Consider the following 18451-nt stretch of genomic DNA (forward strand, 5'->3'; position numbering starts at 1 on the left):
CTCCTTTCACATTGTGGTTCTTAATGGACATTACCAGACTAAATTTATCATAAAACACTTTAGAAACATTTAAACTGTATGCTTAACATCTTCTAAAGAAACAGAGATGATTTTGATGTCAATACTCTTGTCGGATACCAAAAACGATGACCTACAGTAACATTTCTCAAACTTCCACAGTTCTTCGGTCCTTTAATGGAATTATAGAGTAACGTGGGTATTCCAATTTAAATTAAATGCCAATGCTCATTTAATGATCTTCACAAAGACACATTGAGAGTTAAATGTCATTAGGAACATACCTGATTTGCCACAATTTAATGTCAGTACGATAATTTGAAGAATATGCATGCTTTGCTGTACAGATCAGGGGTCTCATTTATAAAACTGTGCGTAGGATCCTTACTAAAGTGTACGTACGCCCAAAAGCCAAAAATGGCGTATGCCAAAAAAAAAAATCAGATTTATAAAACCATGCGTACGCACACCTGTAAGCAATGTTCCCTTTATAAATCAGTGTGTGTACGTGAATCAGCCTCTTATCCTGCCCTGTACACGTCCATTTTTAACCATAAATAGTCAATGCAAAGCTCCTCATGAATGCTGATCAGTATGTTAATGACCCTGGCAGGTGTTCTTTACGCCGAATCATGACGACTGGCGGAGAAAAAGCAAAACACTTCTCAGACGCTGGTGAATGGCTGCAAATTGAATTATAATTTCGGCCTGCCTATATTAATAATACGTCCAAAACAGCAGGCATTATGGCACTCGGAGACAGCTTCGATATACCAGACCTATATGATAAGATTTAACAGAACTATATATTATATCCAAACAAGCCTTAGTGATAAAGGTGAAGATTATAATAGATGGCTTCTACTCTCTGCTGCTACCGCTACCGGTAAAGTTAGAAAGATATTCACAGATTCGAACTCCGGGATCAATTACTCTATAGCGAAATGTTATTAAATCACAATCAACACATAGTAAGGTAAACAACGAGCTACAAACTCATTTTCATCAAAACGAGCCGTCCTCCAACCTGGAGAAATAACATTGGTCTCGGTGAGACGAGTGCTTAGGGACCGTCTACAAACTACAACACCGACACAAAAATATTTATTTATTTAATGATTAAATAAGGTAGTGTCTCCAAACTTATTTTTTAAAAGTAAGTGCTGTAGTACAACTAGCAGGAGACAATGAAGACATGTTTGTTGTCCGTTCTCAGGTGTGGCTGTGTGCAGCAGATTCGTTGACGATGTTACGTTGGGGGTTATAGGTCACGCATGGAGGGAAATAACATTCATGAAACTCATTTCCTAAAAATGAAGATTGTTAACGAGTCCTGCATCTCAAGTCCGAGTCTTAAGTCTTTTAAGGACGAGTCTCAAATCAAGTGTAAGGCTCAAACTTGAGTCGCCATCTCTGACACACACACACACACACACACACACACACACACACACACACACACACACTATATCATTTTTCAGTTTGTTCCATAATGGGTGACTGAAGACGTCACTAAGGTCAAGGTGAGTAACTATAGCAGCTCATGATGAAAGCAGGATCAACTCTGGTTTCACTCCGTCTACAGATTTTCATTAGCTGAGGTTCATGTTGGCGGAACTGTCTGTCCCCGCTCACTGGTCATGACCTAAATATGAAGTTGTAAATGTCTGGAAAGGTAAATTGTTCTGACAACAGGTTTTTCAAGTTCCCTGCACTTGAACTGGTTTCAAGTTCAACATGAAGGTTGTTGAACTTATAAATAGGGTAATTCTTTTTTTTTGCCATGACATAAGGAAAGAGTTGATAGCAAACAGTCCAGTATGTTGAGGAGTAACTGACATACAGCAGATGCATAAACACAATACCCATGCTAAGTATTTACTATTGGCCTGAGATGTGTTTTAAATACAATTCATAGCTTTCATTTCACATGCGGTGATCCTTTGTTGAATCAGGGAATACTCTTGTGTACTTCTCTGCCACAGGACATGAACCATAAGCCCATAAAACCACACAAACAAACATTACACACTTAGACACACTTTAGTTTCCTCGGCACTCAGGCATGTCACTACAGTATATCCATATCTATAACACCTTATTAAGTTTCTGTTTACTCAACTAACAAGCTTCTTTGTCTCTCATTATTAAACACTTTGAGTATGTCAGGGAACGTTGAGATCATTCTGATGTCAAAGGGATAAAGTCTCTAGTCGTGACGAGGCCTGACGAGTCTGGCTGCGACAGGTCCAAACAGGGAATTCCCACTTTCGTTATGACACTACAAAAATGTAAAAAATGATTCCTTCCTGTGTTTGTTTCTTCTGGATGATTTAAAACCTGTGAGATTTCCAGTAACCTAAAAAGAGGAACATTTCCTGAGGGAAGCCACCCATTTACAACCATTTACGCACATCCACAAGTGAGTGACAGCCTGTGTTTCATAAAACTGCTGCCATATATCAATAATTCAACTTGCTTATGAGTGTACAACAGGGAGGATTGCTGGTTGATCAATGTGTTCTTCAAAAGTCAATTACTGAAGTTTAGAACTCACTATATACCATACAACACTGCTCATCTTCTTCCAAGACTGTATTTACATACTTTATATACTGTATTTTAGGGATGTCCTGATCAGGTTTTTTTGCCCTCGAGTCCGAGTCCGAGTCATTTGATTTTGAGTATCTACCGATACCGAGTCCCGAGCCGATACTTCTATAATAATTCAACTTTATAATACCTCCAGACCGCAGACATACTCGCGCTTTCCGCTTCAAGCTGCTTCCGTGTTCTACTTTGCTGGCATTTAACCAATAGCGTCTCTGCAACAAAGTGATGTCATGCCGCACGCGTTGCTGTTTCTGTGTGGAGTCAAAAGGGTCTAACTCTGTGCCACCGCATAACTATAGATGTGTTAAAAAATAATGAGAATATATATACATATATATCCGAGTCCTGATCGGGAGGTAACGTCCGATTCCGATCGAGTCTGAAACCACGTGATCGGGCCCTATTTCTGATCACGTGATCGGATCTGAACATCCCTACTGTATTTAAACCTAACATAACTATTCTGCAGCATTACATAAGGCACTGGAGTGGCATTAGAAAGGTGCTAAAAGTGATGCTTATCAAAGCCATCCACAAATAGCTGCCTCAGAGTCAAATTGATCACTTGGAAGCAAATTATGACTGTTATTCAGTCAGATAATTGAGCCATTAGGAGAGAAAGAAAGATATTTTAAATGGTATTATTACAATGTATCCTCCTTGACCTGTGTCAGTAAGCCGATTTATTCAAATTTACATAAGTCATCCACAATCAGCAGCAAGATGAAGAAAAATATTAATAAAACTACTATGAGTTTAAGTATGATGAGGCTGACACTTGAAATTAAGTACAACACTCCCTGCTTCCTGTAAGCAGTTAAGTTATTGCGTGTGTCTGCACTCAGTTAGAAAACTTTCCTGACCTTGTATAAACCAAAGCCAGAATGCATTTTTCATCATAGAAAACCACAAACAGATGTATGGCGTTTGTAGCTGTCTGTTTGGAGGAGCTGCTCTGTACATACTGTCCACAAGTGCACTGGGCAGCATCTGTGTTCTCTTCCTTTGGTCTCTGGGAGAAACAAATTTCAGGAGACAACTTTATTGACTTCATTCAGTACGTTTACATGCACACCAGCACAATAATTCTGAATATGACAATATTCCGAATTTTATACATGTCATGTAAACGGCATATTCCCGGATAAGGCCTTTTTCTGAATTTAGCATTTTCCGATTATGACATGTGGGTTATTCTGGTATTATTCGGGTTTTAGAGGCATTCTTTGGACATGTATACAGCGCATTTGGAATATGCGTCTCAATCTGGGGTTTTTACCGCAGTTTAGGGCCTCTTGTCAACCAGCCAACAGTTTGCAAGGCAGCAGACCCGATAAGAAGGAGAAACACAGCAACTTTTAAACATTATCAAAGACTTAGATATCAACAGGTTTTTGGATATTCGCACACATCGCTATGCCAACCTTTTCGAGAAGTCTAACAAGTCCTCCAATGCTGGTAAACTTTGAAAAAATCCTGTTTGGCACAGCTACATGTAAACGGAAATATTTGTGGAATATTCACTTGCATTAGCCATGTAAACAGCTTAGTCGGAATATCGTCATTTTCGGAATTAGGGAAAAACTGGAATATTATGTGCATGTAAACGTAGTCAATGACTTACAAAGAGTAAAGCAGCAGGCACAACAACGTATGAGAGAGTTAGAAAAAAAATCACGAAACAGGAGAAGTCTCCACACCAGCATTTAAAACAGCAACATTTTGAAATGGAATCAGTGATAACGTGCCACTGACCAATGGCAAGATGGTTAAACTGTATTTTTTATTTATTTAAAAAATTACTTAATGTCCAATGAGTGACTGAGTAGAAAGCTTTTCTTTCTTTCTCTCGTATCTTATCTAACTCTGAATTATCTTAATTGAATCAAATGATGTACAGAGAAAACAGAGAGAGGTTTGAGAGCAGTTGTGACCGACTGAGTTGCGCTAAAAAGTAAGGAAGGAAGTCAAGTCAAGTCAGCTTTATTTATACAGCACATTTCAGCAAATGGCAATTCAAAGTGCTTTACATAAAACATTAAAAAGCAGTTAGAAATGAATACAAAATTAAAAGCAGATAAAATACAACAATAAAATTCACAGTGCAGTACAATATATTAAAGAAAGGCAACATCAAAAAGAAAGGTCTTCAGCCTTGATTTAAAAGAACTAAGAGTTGCGGCAGACCTGCAGTTACAAATTAGATGCGGTCTACTAAATATCAGATCTCTGTGTTCTAAAGCAATACTAGTAAACGAATTGATATCCGATAATCAAATTGATCTATTCTGTCTAACTGAAACATGGCTGGGCCATGAAGATTATGTCAGTCTAAATGAAGCCACTCCTCCCATTCATATTAATACTCAAATTCCTAGAGGCTCAGGCCGAGGAGGGGGAGTTGCAGCCATATTTGACTCAAACCTGTTAATTAACCCTAAACCTAAACTAAATTATAACTCTTTTGAAAGTCTCGTTCTTAATCTTCAGCATCCAACATGGAAAACATTACAGCCAATCATATTTGTTGTTGTCTACCGAGCACCAGGTCCATATTCTGAATTTTTATCGGAATTCTCCGAGTTTTTATCATGTGTAGTCCTAAAATCAGACAAAGTACTTATTGTAGGTGATTTTAATATCCATGTGGACGTTGACAGCAATAGCCTTAGTACTGCTTTCAACTCACTACTAGATTCAATTGGTTTCAGTCAGTGTGCATGAGGCCACGCACTGTTTTAACCACACCCTTGACCTTGTGCTGGCATATGGCATCAAAATTGAAGACGTAATAGTATTCCTGCAAAATCCTTTATTATCAGACCACTTATTAATAACTTTCGAATTCTTACTACCCGACTATACGAAATTAGATAAAAGCTTCTACACTAGATGCCTATCTGACAGTGTTATAGCTAAATTTAAGGAAGTTATTCCAACAGCATTTAACTCAATGTCATGCCTTAATAATACAGAGGACCTTTTTGTTACATTTAGTCCCCCCCAAATTGATAAATTTGTAGACGGTGTTACAGCCTGCCTAAGGACGACTTTAGACTCTGTTGCTCCCCTCAAAAAGAAGATGATGAAGGAAAGGAAACTAGCACCTTGGTATAACTCCCAAACTCGTAAATTAAAGCAAATCTCGCGCAAACTTGAAAGTAAATGGCGTTTCACCAAACTGGAAGAAACTCCTTTAGACTGGCAAGACTGAAGAAGTCTGAAAACCTATAGGAATACCCTAAGAAAGGCCAGATCAGACTACTATTCATCACTAATAGAAGAAAATAAGAACAACCCAAGGTTTCTTTTCAGCACTGTAGCCAGGCTGACAGATAGCCACAGCTCTATTGAGCCATCTATTCCTTTAGCTCTGAGTAGTGATGACTTCATGAGTTTCTTTAACAATAAAATTATAACAATTAGAGATACTATTCATCACCTCTTGCCCTCAACCTCTAATGGGTCACCTTTAACTGACAGACTGCTAGAAAGAACGACTAGACCTGACATATACTTAGATTGCTTTTATCCTATAAACCCTCAACAATTAATGCTAAAGGTCTCTTCAGCAAAGCCATCTACCTGTCTCTTAGACCCCATCCCAACGAGGCTACTTAAAGAAGCGTTACCCGTGGTTAACACTTCATTGCTAGATATGATAAATATGTCTTTATTGACAGGTTATGTACCGCAGTCATTTAAAGTAGCTGTGATAAAACCTCTACTGAAAAAAACCCACCCTCGATCCTGAGGTCTTAGCCAACTATAGACCTATATCTAACCTTCCCTTTCTTTCCAAGATCCTTGAGAAAGTAGTCGCTAATCAGTTATGTGATTTTCTACATAGCAATAGCTTATTTGAGGACTTTCAGTCAGGATTTAGAAAGCATCATAGCACAGAGACGGCACTGGTGAAAATTACTAACGACCTTCTAACTGCATCAGACAAAGGACTTGTCTCCATACTTGTCTTATTAGATCTTAGTGCTGCATTCGATACTATTGACCATACCATCCTCTTACAGAGACTGGAACATTTAGTTGGCATTAAAGGAACCGCACTAAACTGGTTTAAGTCCTACTTCTCTGATCGATCTCAATTTGTTAATATCAACAATAAACCCTCCAATTACGCTAAAATTAACCATGGCGTTCCTCAAGGCTCAGTGCTTGGACCAATTCTATTCTCCTTATATATGCTTCCTCTAGGCAATATTATTAGGAAACACTCAATTAACTTTCACTGTTATGCGGATGACACCCAATTATATCTGTCAATCAAGCCAGATGAAACCAGCCAGTTAGCTAAACTTCAAGCTTGCATTAAAGATATAAAATCATGGATGGCCTACAATTTCCTGATATTAAACTCAAACAAAACCAAAGTTATTGTGCTGGGCCTGAAACACCTATGGACCTCATTAGCCGAAGATATAATTACTCTGGATGGCATTGCCCTGGCCTCCAGTACTACTGTCAGAAATCTAGGAATTATTTTTGATCAGGATTTATCCTTCAATGCCCATCTAAAACAAACCTCTAGATCAGCCTTTTTTCACCTTCGTAACATTGCTAAAATTAGGAACATCCTGTCTCAAAACGATGCTGAAAAACTAGTCCATGCATTCTTTACTTCCAGGCTGGACTACTGTAATTCCTTATTATCAGGATGCTCAAATAAGTCCCTTAGGACTCTCCAGCTGATCCAGAATGCTGCAGCACGTGTTCTGACAAGAACTAAGAAAAGAGATCATATTTCTCCTGTATTAGCTTCTCTCCATTGGCTTCCTGTAAAATCCAGGATTGAATTTAAAATCCTTCTTCTGACCTATAAAGCTCTAAATGGTCAAGCTCCTTCATATCTTGAGGACCTCTTAGTACCTCATTGTCCCACTAGAGCACTACGCTCCCAGAATGCAGAGTTACTTGTGGTTTCTAGAGTCTCTAAAAGTAGAATGGGAGGCAGAGCCTTCAGCTATCAGGCTCCTCTCCTGTGGAACCAGCTCCCAATCTGGGTTCGGGGGGCAGACACCGTCACTACATTTAAGACTAAACTGAAAACTCTCCTCTTTGATAAAGCTTATAGTTAGGGAGTGAGGAGTTGCAGTGAACGCCTAGACCGGCGGGGCAGGTCTTATGACACGCTCTTTTCTTTTGTTTCCTTTTATGCACATCCTGTCCCAGAAGTGCTTGTTACTAACCTAGCTCTGGGGAGTTTACTAAAATTGAATTGAATTGAATTGAATTGAATTATCTGGGAGTTTGTTCCAGATATGTGGAGCATAAAAACTGAACGCTGCTTCTCCCTGTTTAGTTCTGACTCTGGGGACAACAAGCAGACCTGTCTCGGACGACCTGAGAGGTCTGAGTGTTTCATAGTGTAGCAGCAGATCAGAAATGTATTTTCGGCCGTAAACCGTTTATAAACCAGCAGAAGTATTTTGAAATCAATTATTTGAGGTACAGGAAGCCAGTGTAGAGACTTCAGAACTGGAGTGATGTGATCCACTTTCTTGGTCTTAGTGAGAACTCAGGCAGCAGCATTCAGCTGCAGCTGTCTGATTGATTTTTTAGGGAGACCTGTAAAGACACCGTTACAATAGTCAAGTCTACTAAAGATAAACGCATGGACAAGTTTTTCCAAGTCCAGCTGACACATAAGTCCTTTAACCCTTGATATATTCTTAAGGTGATAATAGGCTGACTTTGTAATTGTCTTAATGTGGCTGCTGAAATTCAGGTCTGAGTCCATGACTACACCAAGATTTCTGGTTTTGTCTGTTGTTTTTAACATTGTCATTTGAAGCTGAGTGCTGACTTTCAATCGTTCCTCTTTTGCTCCAAAAACAACCACCTCAGTTTTTTCTTCAATTAATTTAAGAAAGTTCTGGCACATCCAGTCGTTAATTTGTTCAATGCACTTAGTCAGTTGTTGTATTGGACTATAGTGCGACAAGGTTATATAAATTTGTGTGTCGTCCGCATAACTATGATAACTTATTTTGTTGTTTTCCATAACCTGAGCCAGTGGAAGCATGTAGATATTAAACAGAAGAGGCCCCAGAATGGAGTCTTGGGGAACTCCACACATATTTGTATGCTCAGATGCATAATTACCTATAGACACAAAGTAGTCCCTATTCTTTAAATAGGATTCAAACCACTTTAGTACTGAGCCAGAAAGGCCAACCCAGTTTTCCATTTGGTCTAGTAATATGTCATGGTCGACCGTATCAAATGCAGCACTGAGATCATGTAATACTAAGACTGTAGTATTGCCACTATCTGTGTTTAAGTGGATGTCATTAAAGACTTTAACAAGAGCCATCTCAGTGCTGTGGTGTGGTCGAAAACCCAACTGGAAGGCATCAAAACTGTTGTTGAGTTGTTGAAAAACAGCTTTTTCAATGATTTTACTTAAAAATGGAAGGTTTGATATCGGCCTATAGTTGCTATTAGTGAAGGAAAAGAAAACGTGGGCTGCTGTGCCATAACATTTCTGCTAATGTGTCCCAGAGAGCTCTGGAGGCATCATTGGTTACATGATTAACCCTTGACCCTTACATCCTATATTGGGTTCACATCACGAAGCTCACATCTATCCCATTGACATCTTAGTATTTAGCCAATTTATTTGCGTTGCATGTCATATGAACATAAATATGTTTCTTTTTTTGGGTGTGATCCATTTCGTTGCCAAAGGCTCCATAATGTTGTTGAGGCACTCAAGGAATAGAGCTGACACTGCACAATCCAGACTTCGCAAGAATCAACTGGCAAAGAAAATGTTATCTTATATTTTGAGCTTAGATGGGAACAAAAAGGAGTTCGACACACTGACAAATGACACAATTTACAACTGTTTAGAGTAACTGTAGTGGCATGATTAGCAAACATTAGCAGAATATAATTTCTGACAAGTAACTTTTTTTTAACTTATGTTTTATTGCGTTTTCTTTGGCTTTGAAAACAAAATGAAGAACATTTTTTGTTTTTTATTTGCTTTTATAACCCCAGGTCGGGTGGAGCTAGTTCTTCAGATGTGGACAAGCTATGATTTGAGATGCGCATATGCGCAAGCAGACATCTGCACACTCTTAAATACACACACACACACACACACACACACACTCTCACACACACACACACACACACACACACACACACACACACACACACACATGCTACTAAGGCCCTTGGGAGCGAGGGGACTGCAGACATTGTGGTGCCTTGGTCACTGTAGTCACCAAAGTGCCAGGGGACTTATCGATCTATCAGAGACAACATTTTCACATGCCCACACCCTGTAAGCATCACAGCAATGATTTAAATATCTGAGAAAACAGTCATCCAAAGCCGACCCCCTTCTTTCCAGAGTTTTCCCTCCCTGATTCTTAAAACAAAGAAACTGTGAATCAGACAGCATGGTAGGTCTAGATATGGGAAAATTGCCTTTTTATCTTGCTCTTGAGGATCTGAAACATTGTTGAAGGCTGATGATAGATATTACCGTGCATGGACTTATATTTAAAAGCCTGATCAGACTGTTGGCAAAATAAGTTAGACATGCTTTCTTGAGTATAGAAAATTGGCCACGAAGCTGCAGAGAGAACGTGGCAGATCTCACAGACTTATGTCTGCACACATCCCTGTGGATCGCCCTCAGCACAAGTCAAAACCTTGAACTGAAATTGCAATCTCACACTGCAAGGGGAAACTTCAGTTTTAAAGGATTAGAGGGTGATGGGCGGTGAAGAGCTCTTGTCTTCAAAAGTGGCTGCATTTACACCTATTTTATAGAGTCTGTGATTTACACTGAAGATGCCTCTGCATAACTGAAATTCTAATGCAGGAGGAAGGCATGACAAATAATTTAAGATTATAAGTAGTTCTGATTCTTCAGGGTTTATAGTAGCTCATAGACCAAGACATGCAGCTCTTCTAAAATATTTACAATGATAAGCCTGATTTTGAAATCCATTGACATTTTTAGTATTTTTTTTTTTATAATGGGTCATGATTTCAGACAAATGTAAACAAAAGCAGACTTCTCACTTGTAGCTGTCAACCTCCGATTTTCCTAGCTGAAATCACAACTTTTGCTAGAAGGTTTTATCAGCTGTACCTTGCTAGCTAGTTAAACCAACGTTAGCTCCATGAGTTGCTTTGAAACGCTGTCTCGCTGGCTGACCTTTTATTGTTTCCAGCTGACTTGTTTTAAATGGGAATGCTATAACAGGGTCCTTAATATGGAGTTGATGGCTACGTGCCATAATATCAGACTAAAAGACAGGTCTCAGGTTAAAAGTCACCATCCTCCCCAGTGAAACAAAGATCTGCATTGTTGCACTGAAGAGTTAGAGATCAGACTCTTGTAACACAGAGTTTAGATTTATGTTTCATTGTTTATATTTTCAAGCACTCTTGTATCATTCATTTTAATGTTACAAGAGAAAAGGCTTTTAGGATGAGAACTTACTGTACCAGTGTGTTTGGCAAGCTGTCTCAGGCTATTGAGTTTGGCTGGGGTTGCTGGAGTATAGTCTCGCTTTGCCAGACCTTCCTCCACAGTGCTGCGGAGGAAGGTCTGACTAGTCTACACAGCATTCTGGGATGGGAGAAAAACTTTATTGGCATTTCTTTAAACCAATCACAATCGTCATGGGCGGCACTAAACTGTCAGATTGGACAGATAGTCTAGCTAGCGGTAACGGAGCAATCCAGGAAGTGGAACGTCGAGGATATAGACTACTAGAGTGTTAACTTGCCCAGATCCAAGTCTAGCATAGCCTACACCATTCTATTGTGAACCCTAACCCTGGCCCTTTTTCATGCAGCCTGACAAACAAATGTGCCATAGTATAAAGTATCCCTAGGCCGCGATAATATTGCACTTGGTTGCTACTGTAGGATAGTTAGCTTAACATTTACAGAAGTCTCTTTAATCCTTACAGCAGTTGACCATTCAGAGAACAATACAAATTTGTAAATTTGTAAAAATTGTACATAGATTGAAAGTAGGAAAGATAAAGAGATTGAGAGGGTAAAGTATGTTAATAAAAGATATGTTCTGCCCAGCCTAATTTTGCACCCTACTCTGTCACAAAGAAAAGAGAAGCATGCAGTATGCTATTTTAGAGTATTTTGAAATGAAATAATGTGTTTAAAGCACATTATCTAATTTCAAAATACCCTCTGTGTCCAATACCTTTCTTCATAATGAAATCCTGATGTATTACTGTAACTGATTTACAAAAGCTATTATGTTTTTCTGGTCTTGATTTTCTGCATTCCTAAAAGGTAAAAGGTTTTTAATCTTCATTCAGGAGATGAACATATTTTGTGCTTTAAAAGAAAAATTAAAAATGGTTTCAACTCTTAGTGCCAAATATCAAGGCATATTGATGGCTCTATATATCTCTACTGCCCTCCTCCCTTGTATTTCTGGAATAGAATTAGGTGCTTTGTTTAATCTATGATTACTTGAAGCATTGGGCAGACTCAAAAGGAGAATGGAAACATTCTCATAACATCCCAATCTCCTTCCTTTCCATCATTCCATCTAAATCACATGCCAATGACTGGTTTTCACATACTGAAATAGGCTTAACTTTTGTCAGAGTGATGGCTCATACCTTATTCTTCAAATTCTTTGTATTTTAGAGTTATAATCTACCACTTACTGTTACAAAATGTAAATGACGCATCAATGAGGCCATTACATGCAACAAGAACATTGTTTATTTTAATACAAATGTTACAGCACATACACTTTTTCATAAATACCACAGGACACAACATGTTGTAACAGGCTTCATGACCTCAACAAACAGTGACGACAACTTGTGCGAAAAGGGTTTGCAAACGTTGAGTAAACATTCAACTTTTTTCACTCAAAAAAAAGGTTCACATGTAATTGGTTTATTTTTCAAATGACGGCTGAAGCAATATTCAACTTTCATAAAAAAATAACATTCACATACATCAATTTATCAGAACAGTCCACCTTTGACAACAATCTGTGCTGAGATTCTGCCGTTTCTCATGACTCTTCATTCTTACTCACAAACAGGAAAGAGGACTTCCACAAAAATATTATGGAACAAGTGAACTCTCAGCCAGTTATTGTTTATAGTTCATGAACTCAAACTTGGAGTCAATTGTTCAAAAATTCTACAAATGTTTCATGAAAGTGCAATACAGTGCTGCTTTAAGTTTGTGAATGACCTAATCTAAACCATGGGAAGCAGTTCAGGGTAAAGTGACTTTTATTAAATAGGAACATGAATGGATCAGTGAGGACAGCATTAGCATTAGCCCAACTAAGCCTTGACAATATTAAAATGTGTCAATCCATGACATAGATAACATTCTTGTACACTGAAAATATACATGCCACATTGTAACTTAAACTTAAAATGACCTTTTATGTTTGCAGAATTAAACATACCAGTGGGTAAGGTAAATATAGAGCCAAACTTCATTGGGAGAACTGAATGTTCATTGTCTGCATCAGTAGACATGATATATGGCTCCAAACTATCAGCTGTAGGCCTATTTGGAATGTTGTAGTGTCAGCTAATCATTCAAGACTCATTTCACATAACTACGTTGTGTCCTCCAGCATGAGGAGGTGAGGACGTGAATTACATTCCTTATTATACAGGTGTATTGATGAAACCGTAACTATTAATAACTCTGAGACAGCTGAGGTGCAAGGAGAGGCCACTGCCAGGAGGGAGCAGTGTGGATATATAGTTCACAAACTGCTCCACTTGGACTTAAACAGATCACTTTGAAAGGAAATGGCACCACAGTTCACAAACACATCACCACAAGTATATATACAGCATAGCAGGCATGCAAACGATCACTTGGGAAGTGCTTCTAAAAATGACAGATGTTTCAAATACAGACTTTTTTTTTTTTATCCAGAAGTGACTCATTAATTTAGCGTCAATGCATCAATTAATTGTGAGTGAATAAATACAATATATCAAAATCTTGGTCTGGAATCATTATCTGTTTTGTGCTTTGTGCATCCTGTACAGTTTTGATTAAAGAAAAAACCTGGAGAACATTTGTTATGACATCCAACCCCTGCATTTACTTTGCAGTAAATCCATGAAATAGAAAAACAGAAAAAAGATCAACACACTGGAAAGCTTGTTTTTCACATGGCAAACATTGACGTAAGATGACACCGTATTTACGTCCATTCCTAAGGTCTGTGACAGCAGTGCTGGCCAAACCTAGCGTTACAGTACATATGGATTCCTCTGAGGGAACAAAGTTCACAGTTTTGACGGTGCCAGCTGACCTTACTACATGCACTAAAACACAGGTCACTAACACCGATTTAGACTGGCAGAGAATCCCTGCTCCCACTCTCAACTTCAGTAGCCACATTTAGCATGCTGTCACTTTGATCAGAACATAGTGATTGCCAAACTGACAGTGGAAAGGGGGTTACACCTGCAACACTTATCATATAGTGTTGGGAAAAGTGGGTGAATTCTCCAATTCAAGCCCCTGCATTACGAGCTCATGTTCCAATAATGCATGCCTATGTCAAAAAAGTGACATTTCCAAGAGCCTGTGATCTTAAGACAGGCGATCAAAAAAGAGTGTCTCATTTCAGGTTAGCCATTTGGATCTCATCACATCTCATCATGCAAATTGGGAACTGTATACTATGTAATGTACTTATCTAGTTCAGAGTTCCCTAAGAGAGGGAGTTATCCGATTTACCAGCTAAACAGCAGAGATAATGGATTTATTCATGTTTATTGTGCTGGGCTCAGCTGGATTTGGGGGCATTTCCTGGAGACTACACACCGAGCAGCTTTTAAAGTAGACTGACTGAAACAACTGGAACAGCTGAGGCGCTGCTCAGTGGACTCCCAAGTGTCTTATTCAAATGTTAGACTGATTTCATAAAGATCCAGAGATCCGTTTACAGTGAGAGGAGACTCTGGGAGTAGTGACAAAGGTGCACTACTCAGGACTGTTTTTCTCATCGTTTATTGGCTTCTGAATAATCGTGGAGATTAGACCACCAGTCTCGGGCCTGGAACTTTGTTATCACTTGGCTATTTCGACACACTGTTTATTGTTGTGGGTAGTTTGCACCCTTGTGCCATGACTAAGGAAACGGCTTCTCTGGTTTCAGTAAACACTGTACATACTAAAAGACAGCAACTACACATTGTAATAAACAAATAGAGCTTGTGCAACAAAAGTGTTACTACTGGCACATAGATGGGACAGAAAGGACTTATACTTACGTAATGGCTATATAATGTACCAGATACTGGTTTACATGTCTCACAAGTGAACCAGTGGATGTGTAGCAGCACAGTTTAAAACAAGTGCATTTATTCATATAACAGCTGCAAGCTTTAAAGGTTTATACCCAGGATTAACAACATTAATGCAATCTGCTTTCCACTGAATGACATTATATATCTTCAGGGCTGATAATGGAATCTGGCTGAAACAACGTATATGAACTTGACTAACAGAGGATGGCCCCAAACGTTTTGGCAGCTTGCACCAGTGAGATGTAGATAACTTCATATCTCTGATGCTATCTGCAGGCAACAGAAACACTCATGCAGCATGCTGTAAAACACTAGAGCAGGGCCTCACCACATTGCTGAGCAGTGAGGAGAGAAAGACAGGTTCTGCCACACATGGTGATGATATTTCACACTAAGACAATCCATAAAAAAAAATACAAAAAAACTGGAAAGGAAATTTAGCCAAATTATTATATACATTATATTATTTGTGTTGATTTGGAATGTATTTCTTCAAACAAAGCACCAAAGAGGCATTAAGTTTGATCCTTCCATGCTTCTCATCCATTTTCTGATGGAAAGTGCCATGCCCAAATGGAATTTATAATCTCTAACAACATTTACTTTGAATTTCAAAAACGTTTTTATGCGAATAAATTGTGGGAACTTTTGCCAAGAACTATGAAATAAAAAAAATTCCCACAAATTCAATGTGAGCCTGATAAGTAGAAATTCTATAATGCACAGACCATATAGTGAAGTACATACATCCACGGCTGAGATACTATACTGCCATAGTGTAACTTCTGTGGACAGTGAGTTAATGTGAAATAGTCAGTTAAGAAACACATGTTTGATGAAGGTCTGAGACCGAAACGTTGTATTTTTCTAAATAAATGATTGCTTGCGTAATGGTCAGTGTGCGGGACTCTTCTCTAAGAAACACGTTTAAAAGATGTGATGAGGTAGATGGAAGTTAAACATGAGAAATGTAACAAAAGGAAAGGTGATCTACCTACAGTTGTTATTCAGGGTTAAAAGAGGAAAATAAATAGTTTCCTCAGCTGAACATGATTATTACAGTTTCTGTAAAGCAGTTTCTACCCGTCAGTTCGACTGGCCTTACCTTCATTAGTCAATTGGAAAAAGGTTTATGATAGCAGTGTAAACATGCCTTGATCACCCTGTTGACAGAAGTCTCAGGGCTCTGGGTTTAAAGGACAGTCGTTACAGTCGATAGGCCTTTGTTGCAATTTCCGTTGGGGTCCACTGATCTATCCACACTGCTGCAGACCCCTGCTCCCTTTCCCACACACCCTTCATTAGTGTCACTGTCATCCAAGCTGCCCTTACTTCTCCCTTGCTGTTCGCTCTGCCAGCTGTGCCTGCTGTAGACATATCCGTTCATGGGCCCCGCATTGCTGAGGCGGTTCCTCTTCATGCAGAGGATTTCCTTGAAGGCATACCTGAACTCAGGACTCCGGCAGTAAATGAGTGGGTTGAAGGCAGAGTTTGCGTAACCTATCCAGTTAAGTATCCTGAAGGTAAGGTCAATGTCCTCCACCTTCCATATGGCCACCACCACGTTGAGCAGAAAGAAGGGCAGCCAGCACAGAGTAAAGATCCCCATAATGATGCCCAGTGTCTTTAGGGCTTTGTGTTCCCGTAGGCAAAATTTGGCCTTCTTGTTGCCACGCCCATTATTGGCCTCCAGAGATTGGAGGTTGCTGTTGTCGCTGTTGTGAAAACGTCCAACGCTTTGGTCAATCTTCTTCAGTTGGCGCTTGGCCTCCTGGAAAACGCGGCTGTAGACAAAAACCATGATGACCAAAGGGATGTAGAAAGAGATGATAGAGGAGGTAATGGCGTAAGCCATGTTTGTGTAGAACTCACAGCAGCTACTGTCCTCAATGCAATCCTTAGCTTCCTTATCAACTGATATCCACCACTTCATGTGGATGGGCAGGAAAGATATCAAGGCGGCAATCACCCACACCAGCACAACCACAATGCGAGCCTTGCCCTTGGTCAGCATCGACTGATAGCGGAAGGGAGAGGTGATGGCCAAATAACGGTCAATAGCTATGACACACAGGGTCTCGATGCTTGCAGTCACACAGAGCACATCAGTCGCAGTCCAGAACTCACACCAGAAACTACCAAAGTGCCAAGTCTTAAAGATGATGTAGCAGGCACCAAAAGGAACCACAATGAGACCCATGACTAGGTCAGCACAGGCAAGGGATGTGATGAAACAGTTGGTGACATTTTGGAGACGCTGGAAGCGGGCAATTGCTATTATGACCAGGATGTTGCCAAAGACAATGCACAGGACGAGTAAGGACATGATCATGCCCAGCAGGATCATTGTTGCCTCACTGTAACCCTCCTCAGTCTTAGCTGGGTCCGATGACGAGTTGATCATCCCTGCACTCACATTGAGGTACACTGGGAGGGTTGTACTTCCCATCTGAAGAGACCATATGTAGATCACACACACACACACACACACACACACACACACACACACACACACACACACAGGTGAAGATCACAATTCAAATCTAAAAGTGGCCTAATAAGAACAGAGGAAGATATGCCTAAACCCTCGCACTAAATACTGTAAATGCATTGATGTGTCTGTTGTTGGTTGTATTTCCACACAAAAAAAGGAGAACAACATTTGCACCACAAAACAAATTCATTACATCCTGCTAGGCTTCAGCAAGCACAGTTAAAAAACATGTTAAACAAGCCGAGCAAAAATAAAAGTACAAACCTCCACAGGTAGTTGTCTTGTTTCCTGCCTCCCATACAAAGTAAAAATGTCACTGTTCACATGTCCTTCTTTCTACTGTCTGTTCTTCTTAGTTTCCATGTGTCTCACTCACTCAGACTCCCTCAGTTGAGCAGTGTGTCTTCTAATGTGTCTCTCAGGCTATTTGTCAGAGCCCTTATAACGTGCAGTGATGACATCATGGTCAGCGCTCAGCCAATCAGACAGCCAGCCTGCGGAGGGTGCTGAGAGCACCCGAGACTTTAAATACATTGTCCATGCAGCCGTTGCTGCTGCAGGGCTGCATGAGTCAAAAACTCCAGACACAAGGGCAGACTTTTCTTCTGACTTTTAGTTCTAGCTTTACATATTTTAAACAAATACAAGCAATATCTTAAAAGCCATGCATATACACAAACATTATAGAAGCAAGCATTGTGTTCAAAGTTGAAAATTTAGTTCAGTTACGCAGTCCAAGCACTGAGAAGGTTGTACAGCTTTTGCTTGTTAGTCTGCATCATATTAAAAACAGGTGAAGCTTTCCTTGACACTTTGAGGAGAAAGTTTGAAGCACAAGTTATCCAACTGGCACGTTAAACCAACTTCAATTTCATGATTTATTGTGAGGTTTGACAATTACTACTGCCTTGTCTTGACAAAACCTTGGTGTGTTAATGCTTATCCTGCCATGATGCTAAATGAAGACTATAGCATAAACAAAATGTTGAGAGTTTTTTAG

At 39.5% G+C, this 18451-nt stretch overlaps 1 protein-coding gene across 1 annotated transcript; it reads right to left on the minus strand.

The window, feature by feature from the left end:
* Positions 1–15941: 15941 nt before the first annotated feature.
* adrb2a (adrenoceptor beta 2, surface a) lies at positions 15942–17856 on the minus strand. The gene is made up of 2 exons (XM_031302561.2): positions 17716–17856; positions 15942–17406 (listed from the first exon to the last, which is right to left on the minus strand). The coding sequence occupies exon 2, from the start codon at positions 17404–17406 to the stop codon at positions 16150–16152; it is 1257 nt and encodes a 418-aa protein (XP_031158421.1). The 5' UTR covers positions 17716–17856; the 3' UTR covers positions 15942–16149.
* Between the last annotated feature and the right edge of the window lie 595 nt (positions 17857–18451).

Source organism: Sander lucioperca, chromosome 1 (assembly GCF_008315115.2).
Source record: "Sander lucioperca isolate FBNREF2018 chromosome 1, SLUC_FBN_1.2, whole genome shotgun sequence".
Classification (NCBI taxonomy): Eukaryota; Metazoa; Chordata; class Actinopteri; order Perciformes; family Percidae; genus Sander; species Sander lucioperca.